General features: G+C 43.0%; 1 protein-coding gene across 1 annotated transcript; it reads right to left on the bottom strand.

Moving 5' to 3' along the window:
• Positions 1 to 3106: 3106 nt before the first annotated feature.
• Positions 3107 to 11236, bottom strand: LOC122169508 (semaphorin-4D-like). Its single transcript, XM_042835744.1, has 11 exons — positions 10705 to 11236; positions 9998 to 10500; positions 9742 to 9852; positions 9273 to 9424; positions 8790 to 8965; positions 7589 to 7745; positions 7028 to 7250; positions 6457 to 6572; positions 5869 to 6035; positions 5566 to 5618; positions 3107 to 4543 (listed from the first exon to the last, which is right to left on the bottom strand). Exons 2-11 carry the CDS (start codon positions 10077 to 10079, stop codon positions 3915 to 3917), a joined length of 1866 nt encoding a protein of 621 aa, XP_042691678.1. The 5' UTR covers positions 10080 to 10500; positions 10705 to 11236; the 3' UTR covers positions 3107 to 3914.
• Between the last annotated feature and the right edge of the window lie 145 nt (positions 11237 to 11381).

The following is an 11381-nucleotide window of genomic DNA, read 5'->3' as shown; positions in this document are numbered from 1 at the left end:
GCGAGGGCAGGGGCGGCCCGGAGCCCCCCGACCTGCGGGAGCCCAAACCCAGCGGCGGCCCCGGGCGCTCCGCGGGGATGTCGGCCGCTGCCCCGGCCGCTGCGCTCCCCAGCAGCTCCCCCTGCGTTCTGGCTCCCGGGCTCCCTCCTTCCCTTCAGCATGGGAGGGGAGCAGCAGGATTAGGTGGTGCTTTTGCAAGCGCTTTCAGACAAAGCCGTCTGCTCGCTGCTGCTCCGGCAGCCCCGCAAGTTTCTCCCCGCAGCCCAAAAGCCCAGCCACCGCTGCCGCTCGTCCTCCAGGATCGCGATTTCTTTGTTCTCTCCCGTGTTGTAGTTTTTCGGTTTTTTTTTTTTTTCTTTCTTTCTCTCTGCTATTCGCTTCCTCCCTTCACCAACTGCCCCATCTCGGTCACATTTCTCCGCTCCTTCTCTCGACTTTATTCCAGGGGCCGGCGCCGGCTCGGCGGCACCACCTGCCGGGCACAGCGAGCAGAGCTGGGCGCTGCCGAGCAACGCGGGCACAGCGGGCACAGCTGAGTGCCACAGCCGGGCACAGCCCAGGGGCACAGCTGGGCACCACAGGCCGAACGCTGCTGGATCACGGTTACTGAAGGGGCTCTGGCTACCCACAGGGAAAAGAAAAACAACAACAGCCCCCTCTGCCCCCAACCTCCCCCCCCCCCCCAAAAAAAAAAAAACAACCAAAAAGCAAACAAAAATCCCCTGCAATCTTAGTCTAGATATATTCTATCACATACAGGTCGCTCCTTGTTCTGTCTTTCGTGATGCAGTTCATACAAGCAGAAAGTTAACACATGGCACGAATACTCTCAGGAAATAGTGGAACACCCCTGGAAGAAGGGATGCTGGGCAGGCTTGGGGAAGGAGCCTCGGTAGAGAGCAGGCAATGCCAGAGTGCTGCTGCAGCCCAAGGAGCCGACACAGCCCTCGGCTGAGGTACCCAGGGGCAGAGAGGTGCCCAGCTCACTGAACAACGGCAGAGGGCTCACAGCAAAGCCATGCGAATGAACTGCTCCATTTTGAAAGAATCAAAGTGCTGCAATCCATTCATCAAAGAAAAGCATACAGCGTGACTCTAACGCAGCCATAAAAGCTCCCCGGCAGAAATAAACTTTGAACAAGTGCTTTCCAGTTGAGCCAGCACAGGTACAGCACGGCCTGAGGGCTGGGAGCAGGAGCTGAACAGGTCAGCCTGGGGAAAAGCAGCATTTCCAACCACAAGGGCAGACACAGCAGCGATCCGGCCTGCTGAAAGCAGCAGAAGGCCCATCCAGGAATGGATATTTCACACCTGCTCTTTTGTAGCCTCTATCCAACAGCTCAGAGTAGAGATTCTGCACACAGCAGCTGTTCTGTAGGCAGGGCCCAAAGTGCACCCAGCCCGGCGTTCCCACATGTAAGACAAACAGGATGGAGGCCTGCTTGTGAGCACTGCGTATTTTGTCACTTGTGACAGAGATCAGAGTGGAGTGGTATCAACTGCAGTGGGCAGGGTGAATCGGTTCTACTGCCTGCAGTTATTCTCAGCTTTAAGTAAATTAACTGTGTAAGTAAAGTAACTCTTAAGTAAAGTAACTGTGAGGCCGTGGATGAGTGCATGAGCACACACGCAGTTTTACAGGTTTTTAGAGCAGGTCCAGTAATGAACCTGAAGTGTGGCTTTGGCACAACAGCATTCCTGCATTTCCTCCAGCATTCCACTCAGATCCTCACTGAACACCACTGCTCAGCTCCCACAAATGCCTGCATCACCTTAAAACATCCCACTATTCTAACAAAGCCTCTCATAAGCAGACAGCGCTGCTGAGTGACGCTGCTGGATCATCCCCACCTCATTTATGCTCTTTACTTATCAGGGCACTTTAATGGGAAATGTTCCCAAGAGAGATTTTGTTAATCCCATGCAGTTCTGCGCATTAATTTCTCCATGCATTAACCATTTTAGAACTTGCACCAAAGTAGTAAGCTTTGTACGAGTAATTTTGCAATAAAAGGTGGGAGCAGTGCTGTAACTCAATATTAACGGCACAAACATGAGCGATATCAACACTTCATGCTCTGCTTTCAGCATTTCAACTCCACTCTTTTCCCTAAGGCATTTAAAAGGGAGGCTTACTGAGGCAGGAGTAATTCTTTGTCTCCCGTGTCTTTGCTATTGCTCACATTTGGGGCTACAGTTTGCTGCCAAAAATTTTAAGCATAACATCAGATGAAGTCCGAGCTCTGCTTGAAACGATGGCAGCAGCTACGAGCACAGACTGCTGGAACCAGGAGAGCTGAGCTGTGCTGGGGGCTGTGGGGAAGGAATGTTTGCCCAGTGCTCTGCTGTGCTCAGATGGGTGAGGGCAGGACGTGAGTTGGAGCAGCTGCAGATGCTTTGAGCTGGCAATGGAACCAGCAGCTCCAGCTCTGCCCCGGCAGTACTGAGCACCAGCAATGCTCCTGCTTCCTGTTCTCTGCCCTTCCTATGCGCAACATGGGAACCAACGACACAAGGACTAGAAGTGCACTGAGGATACTAATGAAAGTAGGGCACAGTATCTTTCATATCGACCTGTTAACGGCAACTTATCTGCAACTCCTTGAAGCTAATTATTTTACACGTTTAAATTGGGGTAATTAGATCAGCAGGAATTGAACTAAAACCAAACGCTGGTAGCCTTGTGAGGATTTTCTGAAATGGGGTTCTGTATTCCATCTGCATCTCCTTCCACTGAGGGCAACGACTGAGTTCCCAGAGGGAAGCATGGAAATTTCGATCACTTCCTACATTATCACACATCACGTCCCATCTGCATCGTTAATTGCCATAAAATGCAGGCAGGGAGAAGGAATACTGGTAACAGAACCCTGCAAGGAAGTCGCTTCCCTTTCAAACTCTGAGACACTTCAGAGCCCCTCAGATCCAGTTTCTGCTCTGCGCTGGTAGTTACTGACAGGCAGCACAGCTCACCAGCAGAACAGTCTTTAATTTTCAGATGTCCATTTCAGAGTTCTTGTCCACGCTCTGAGTGAGGCAGCACAGCCTTCTCTTCAGGAATCCAAAGGCAGAGAATCCGTGTTATTTTCCAAACAAGAAAATGTAAGAGAACTTTTATTTGAAAAAATGAAAAAGACTTTCAGAAAAAAAGTGCTCAACTTTTCAATGCAACTTGCAATTCAACTTTCAGCTCCTTTAACAAAAGGAGCTGCACAGCTGGAGTTCTGACCAAACCTCAGCAATAAATCCCCAACAATTTAGCCAGTATTTACGTCAGTTCACGACTCTTCTGCACAAAAAAGATGCATCACAGTATCACTAAAAGCACATTAGAAAAATAAATGTATGGGAAGTTTTAAAAACAGTTAAATAAAGAGAAAAGAGAGGAAAATAGAGAAAGATGTGAAGACAACTCAGGGACTTCTAACAAAGCATTGGATCTGACACCAATACTATGGTCAGTGACAAGTAATCTAACCTGATGAAAAATGAGGCTAGTAGCAACCTCTCGGGACATTGGGAGACTTAATTAGTTGCTATTCGTAGATTAAACACAAAGTCTGAAGGTGAAAGGCACTAAATGCTAAGTATTATTAGCTTCTGAAGTATTAACTTCTGTAATTGGGCGACTCCAACAATACAAAAAAGTGGATCAGTGTCAATTTTTGATTAAAAAAAAAATTTTTTTCTTATGGTTCTAATGTGTCAAAAAGGCATTTTGCTTTTAAAAGTACCAGCTGCTAACACGACTGTGCGACGCGCAATGCTGCTTGTCACCTTCAGTTCTGAGCTTCTGACTCCTACCCAAATTGACATTCCACATTCCTTAGCAGGAAACCTCATCTGAAGCAAGCAGCTCCACGAGCTGCACACACTGCACTGCGCTGCACTCCTTGAGGAAAACTCACAAGCATTTATTCATTAAGACAAGGCACGTCTGCTTGTACTGCTGAGCTCTCTCTTACAGCCCCTGATCTTTCTGTGGTCAGTTCTGGATTTTCCAAGTCTGCACTGGTGTCTTTGGAGCTGGTCTCTCCGATCCTCCAAGGCAGAGATATATGGCCCTTGTAGAAATTCCAAATGAACAAGAAAAAGAAAAGAAGAGCAAAACCTGCACCCAGGAGTTTTAAAACAAGATTCTCCTTTTGGCTGCCCACAAATTTCTGTTTTGGTGCGTCTTTCAGTAAATAAGTTGATACTGAGGACTGAAATCCCACAGCTTCTCCTTCGTTATTGCCATCTGTTGCAGCATTAACATTTGCCTTCTCTGTACTCTGCTGTGCATAAAGGGCATAACGGGCCACAGTGATAAAGAATTCCTTTGCTCTGGATGTCTCTACTGAGAGGCAATCATAGAATCCAGTCTCAGCCGCTGTCGCATTAAGTATTGCTATGCCTCCATCATACAGGAGGTATTTAGAGTCCTTATCCCGAATTCGGCTCCCGTTGAACTTCCACACTACTCTTGCCAGATTTGAAAGAGGAACACATTTAAGATGAACATTGTTTCCAAGAGTAAAGAGGTGTTTTCTCACATCATTCTCTGCAATTATGAAGATAATGTATTAAGTAAGAACACCGAAGATTTAGCTGAACGTACAAAAGCAGATGCACGCTCAGAACACATCACTGAACCTGCCAGTCTGAAAACAGGTAATGGACACATAAGCAAAGACAAAGAAATCCCATGACTAAGAGGTCCAACACAGGGGCAGGGTGCCTCTGCTGGCCTTACTCCTGCTGAGGTGTAACCAAAAGATACAGGACCACAAGTTTTAATCTGCTTTTGGCTCACCTTCAAATGTGGGCACACATAAACAGATCAATCTTTGTATGTCTCAGTTCTTCTATTTGTTAATAACACAGCTTCACGGATCTGTCCGTGTAGATCTGTGAAATGTTCATATTAGGTATTTTAAAGTTTCTCAATTGGCCCAATGAGTGCCCCAGTGTCATTTGTGGTGTACTCTCAAACAGACAAGACTACAGACAACAGACTTTAAAAAGACATAAGGGGAGGTAAGAGAGAGATTTTGTGACACTGACAGAAGCCATGCACCTTGCAACTCATTGCAAAGTCAATGAATAACAACACACACACGTGAAATTCCACATTTAAAAGAATACCAATTTCACTAAAAATAAGTATTTTCAATGGCTGATAACAAATCATCTTCTTTTTAAGCGTACTTTTGAATAGCTTTTGTGATCTGCCTGCAGAACAGCATCCTAAAAGCAGTGACAGATTTAATAGGACAGCTAATGCATCATGTGATTTCTGCAGTGCACGTGGGAGGGAAACGAACACACACACACAACACACACACACACACACACACACACCCCTGCTTCCTGAGTTTCAGCCTGACTGAAAGGGTTAAGATCATTAGGTAGTAATAATTGTGGGGTTTTTTCCCTATCTTTATTATTCATGAAGAGTAACAATGAGTATGATTGTAATTCTGTGGTTTTCTATAGTGTAAGGATCCCAGTGACCACATGCTGAACAAACATTTCGGTTGCATGATGCTAGAAGACTCATTTTTCAAATAAAAGCTCACATACCTGCACTAAGGCAGCCGGAAGCATCCCCATATTTCACATTTTGAATTAAATTCCTGGGAAAACAAAAACATCAACAAAACTGTAACAACCAGAGAGATGTTCCACCATTTCTAGGAACCACCCCAGTTTTGTGTTGCAGGCAGTAGGAGCGCAGTTATAAAGCAATCTGGCAGACCTGGATGACCTGCCTGGATGCCTACCTGTGCGACCTGGTGTAGGGAACCTGCTTTGGCAGGGGGGTTGGACTCGATGATCTCTGGAGGTCCCTTCCAACCCCCACAGTTCTGTGATTCTGTGACTTACTGTGTATCAGCAGGCTGATGTGGCAGCAGAACACACGCACGGGCAGCCTGAGACCAGGCGCAGTACGGGTCCCTGGCCAGGACGCAATCCAAGCAGTGCTTGTAGCGCTGGCAGCCCGAAACTGGAAGCTGCAGCACTGCAGACAGGGACCCCACATAGAGCATCCCCTAGAAACACAGGAGGAGGTTTCGTTTCATCATGGTGAATGAGATTTTAGATTGCTATTTTCTAATGTGATTATTTCCTAGTACTTGTTAAAAAAAACACAGTAAACTAAAATCCTTGAAGGAATGGATGCTGATATAAATGAGAAAAGACAGCTCTGTGTAACATGTAAAACAACAGAGTTCCTTCCCTATTTCTCTTAATGACCATAAGGCTTGCAATAAATAACATTCTTACACTAACATGCTCTTTTTCTATAGATAAAAACATGTATTCTGTTTCTGTTATTAGCTAATATGTGATGGAAACAGAATTGTGAGGTATTTACAGGCTACCTAAGGTCAGAAGAACAGTAGAGAAGAGCCAGGCCTGAGGCAAGTCATTACAGCAATCACTTCCCATACACAGGGACAGCAGCTCTACCTTTTTAGCAGACAGCTGCAGGAACTGCACAGGCTCAGGGGACAGAAACAGCTGCAGCTCTTCCACAATGAACATTTCTCCATCGCAATTGAGAGCTTTATGCAAATATCCATCATCTACATAAAAATAAATGCATTTTTATCTATGGACTTGTTTAAACATTGCATAACATTTTAGCCTGATAATTCACATTCAAATTAGGTGAGATGGAGCAGACATTCCTGGGCATAAGGAATTTATGAAATTCTTCAAAGCAATGTTTATTTTTTCTTTTAATAATCATTTTTTTTCCCCCCCAGAGAAAAAAGACCTCAAACAATCCCTGAATTTGCAAATATCGTTCTGTGAAGTCTCCTTTGATATGGAAAGTTTCTAAAGAGAACCTTTTAATGTCCAACAAGCCAAAACCATTTAATCTAACTGGTATGAAAATATTCAACCAGCAAGACAGCTCCTGAATGCAAAACTTCAAACAAAGCTAATGAATTCTGTTATTTTTTTGAAGCGCAAAAGAAAATCTGTCACAAAATACAGAAAGATGAATAATATCTTCTAAAATTAAAACCCTCACCTGTTCCTAGAAACATAACATCGTAGGTCTGCTTATCCAGGCCAGTAACTCTGTCTACCACAATCCTGGTGTAGTTTGAGCTCCTCTTCAGCAGTGCTGGCCTACCACCGACCGGATTTACAGCGCCATCCATCAGAGGGTGATCTCTAGCAAACTGCAGGACTTTGTCAGGCAGGTCAGAAGATGTATTATACCCCAGATTCCGGGCAAAATTATCAATACACTGGAAACAAAACATGTTACAACTGATTACAATTGCTTTTACATCTCAGCAAGGTATGTGAAAAACACTGAATTTTCTTCTAAATCCTGGTATTTCCATTTAGCTCCAAGCATGAACAGTCATGATTTCCTCAAACAAACCAGTCAATAACCCCACAGCTCCTGCAGAACAGAACTGCAGGGCAGCTGTCCTGAGAGAGGCCTGTGACAGAGCGAGCAGCTCTCTGCTGATCAGAAACACAGCATTTATATTGGTAAAACAGGCATTCATGCTTTGCTACCAAAAAAAAAAGATGAGAGCAACTATTGTTTAATTAGAACAAGGAAAATTGTATTTACAGCACCAGGACGTGGAACTGGCACCTCTCCTCTAAAGGCCATCCATCTAACGTGGGAATGCTCCACAGCTATGGGGCCCCTGTAGCTTCCTTTGGAGAAGGCTTCCTGAATGCCTGCCATGCTGTACGCACACACAGCTGATACATCCAACCTGCCCCTGAGAAGAAAGAAACAGAACTCCTGCAAAATAAAAGCAGGTTTTCTATGGGAAGAAACACTACAAAATAACCAGATTGAAAGAACAAACGTATATAGAAAGAAGTAAAGTAACCCAGTCTCCACAATGCACACATGTGAAAGTAAAAAAATACCTATTTCTATGTTGCAGTTTTCATGATTCCCGGAAGGAATAAAACAAAGACATTCACAAAATACTGTATTAAATAGGTTTCTGTTAAAAATCATATAACCACCCTCCAATAAATTGGAATAGGTAACAAAACGAGCACCTTTTAGACAAATTCTGTGTCTCTTTACCACACCCAAAGGAATAAATGCTGTGACAGAGAACAGAACCTGCCAGCAGGAATAAGCTAACAGGTGAACAGGTGGCAGCAGGTTAAGCCATGCAGTGCTGATGAACTGCATTCTGAGCATCCTCATGCTTTGACAAACCATGCAAGTTACTCATGGCTACTTTGGTATTTTTTGACAGGCAAAGTTGGAGACACTCTGTCTTACTCAGAGCAGTAAGAAAAAGTCAGCAAATCGTAGAACATGAAAGCAGTCTGGAGTTCTGGCCTTGTTTTCACAGAACATCACACATACAAGCAGGCCATGACAAATGCTGCTTTTGGAACATTAGAATAACTCTGCACCCTGAAATGTCAGGTATTTCCTGCACTGCAGCAGACACCAGAACCCAGGGCTTTGTGTAATTAATTATGCAATTTTGAACATAATTACTCCACTATCTGAGTGGAGAAAACATAACTCTCGAGATCTGACTTAGTAACAGCTTTGGATTAGTGCTCAGTTGATGGTCTTGGAACCAATCCCATATTGTTTCAGAAGGTGACAGTGTTTGCTCAGTCTGATCGTGCTGTAAGAAAAACAAACACGGGCCAATTAAACAGCAGAGTAAGCAGCTGAGAGCTCCTTGTTCTGAGTGAACACCACGAGGCCCAGGCCGTTAAAACTGAAGCAGAGCCCTTATTCAGCTCATCACACGCTCAGCAGCACACGAAGCCTTCTATCTCACCACTGCTGGGAAAAAATTCCGTAAAAGATGCTGTCCTGCCACTTCTCTCTCCTAAGGAAAAAGATGTCCTGAATGATATTGAAATGGAAGTCGAGTTCTGGAATGGAGCAGGAAAGTCGGGCTTTTAAAAACGAAGTCCATCTTCTCTGCAGTAAGCGCTTCCCACCAAGGTCACCCTAAATAAAAGAACACCATCAACACTGTGGAACATATAAAATGTAGATTATCATCTGATAATATTGCTGTAGTAAAAAAAATATAGCTGTCCTTTCAATACAAATCTCAGTTCTAAGGCCTAGAAAAAAGGTTTAAATGTCAAATGCAAGCTGAGCAGCTGGCTCTGTTCTAGCATGAAAGAAAAGAGGGAGAAAATTCAGGAGTAAAACATACCAAATTTTGTTTGGCTAAACCAACATTAAACGCTCAACTACAAAACTTCATCTGAAATACTGTAAACAAAATCTTTATATTTCAAACACTAACTTTGCAGATTCGGGCAATTCTCGACACCAGAATCTTGTCATAGAATTCAAACTCAACAGCTGTTTCAGTGAAGAACACATAAATTTTATCATCATCTCCATCTGGACTAAACTCACTTTCAGGTACTATTTCCATGCCAACAAAGCTTGGTTCTGAAATGCATAAATACAAAAAGCAATTTAAGTTAGCACTAAGAAAACTCACAAACAGCAGATATTGATTTAACAGTAAGTCTAATTAAAGTTAAGAGCTGAAAAGTATTTACGAATATGAAAAATTAAAAGAAGGAATTGCGTTTTAAATGGAGAGAGGCAGAGGCTTGCCTCATCACTGCAGATCTCAGGCACAGTGCTTTGAATTCCCATTTCAGGCCACTGCCAACCCAACATAACACACTGTTACATTCTAGAGATGGTTCACACACCAACAGATGCTCTCTTGAGCCTGAAGTATGCATAAAGCTTCTTACCATTTAGCCAAGACGTTTTAAATTCTGTTCTTACAGGATTTTGCATGCTGCGAAGTATTATAGGTTCTGTTCCCAAGAAATTATTTGAAGTAGCTGAGTAAAATGCCCCATCTGTAAAGGTTTGGAGAAAACTAAAAGCATCAAGTACTTTATTTTAAAATACAAAGGCAAATCTTAAGGAACAAATGGGTTGATATTCAAAAGCAGAATGAAGATAACAAAAAGTCTTCAAGGCTGTACATCAGTGAAAACACACCTACAAAAACAGCTGCATATTTCAGAGTTGGCTCAAAAGGACACTTCCCTCTGCTCTCTTCAGCTCTTCCTTGCAAATGCATCTTTGTCCTCTGGATAACCTAAGGCAAGCAATCACTTTGATAGGATGAAGAAAACATCCTTTCAGTGTATTAACATTGGCAAATTGGCAATGAATTAACAACTGGCAAATGCACTTAAAGGAAAACGATCACAGAAGTAAAGAAATGTGAATCTCGTGCAAAAAGAAACAGCATCTGGGCAAACGTTTTCTTGGTGTTTCACGTGTTTATGAGAGAACCAGGAGAGTTTCGAATTTTCAACTGAAACATTCTTAGAAAGGTGTTTAAGAATCTGCCACAACTTGAGCTCCGTCAAGTAAAACCCACATTCAAATCTAATTACCATGTGGTCACACAGCGGGTGATAGGCGTTTGTCCCACAGACATACAGGAGGGAATCATTGATCTTACGCAGGACGAGGATGTAGTTTTGGCACCTTATCTAAAACAATGAAACAAAACAAAAGAGAACACTCAAATCCTGTGATAGATTGCATGCAAAAACTTTCTTGTCTTAGCAGCACACAAGCAAACCCAACAGGTTTAAATGAACTTCATTTTAGGTCTTTACTAAAAAGAAACGTCAAACTGCAGCCATTTTGATTTTAGCTAATAAGCTGGGGGAGGAAACTAAGGTTTCACCCACCTTGTCCTTGCCTCTACGAATACATTCCAGTTGTCTTTCCTGTGTAGCAAACCAGTGTTCCTACAGAATGGACTTCTTAGTTGGTATGCTGCAAAACTTAGCTCAAAATTACGCGTAAAAAGAAAATCAAAGGAAACTTAACACTGAATAGACTGAGGTAAATAAGCACTTTTCTAGATACCTGTGTAAAGTGCAAGGTGCTGTAAAAAACAATCTGGATAGAGGTATAAAAGGGGCTTCAAAAATAAGAGTTAGCAATAAAGCTTCAGGATTTGAAATGTAAAATTATATATGTTAAAATCAGCATATTACATCCAAATAAATAAATCCACAGTCAAAGTTTTGCTTTGATTTGAAAAAAGGCTGAAAATAAAGGCAGGTCCTTCACTTACCCTGGCAGTTTCTCTGGAAACGTTATTCAAATCAAGGGCAGATATTACATCCCTGCCTCCAACAAACAGCCTATCAGTTTCTTCATCCACAAGGAGAGCGGAGACATTGGACAAGCCTTCTTTCACAAACATTGCTGCATTTAGAGCTATGAAACACAGACGTTATTTTAAAGCAAATTATCACTGGGAACTCAGTGTTATGTAGTAAGAATTTCAGGTTGAAAATAAATAATAACCAAGCAATGTGAAAGCTTATATGTACTTCCAAAAGAGTTTCTAAATAAT

Source organism: Centrocercus urophasianus, unplaced genomic scaffold, assembly GCF_019232065.1.
Source record: "Centrocercus urophasianus isolate 14NV4802_14NV808 unplaced genomic scaffold, USGS_Curo_1.0 seq_54, whole genome shotgun sequence".
NCBI classification, from domain to species: domain Eukaryota; kingdom Metazoa; phylum Chordata; class Aves; order Galliformes; family Phasianidae; genus Centrocercus; species Centrocercus urophasianus.
Note: the sequence above shows the minus strand (reverse complement) of the source record. Positions and strands in the feature narration are given on the sequence as shown.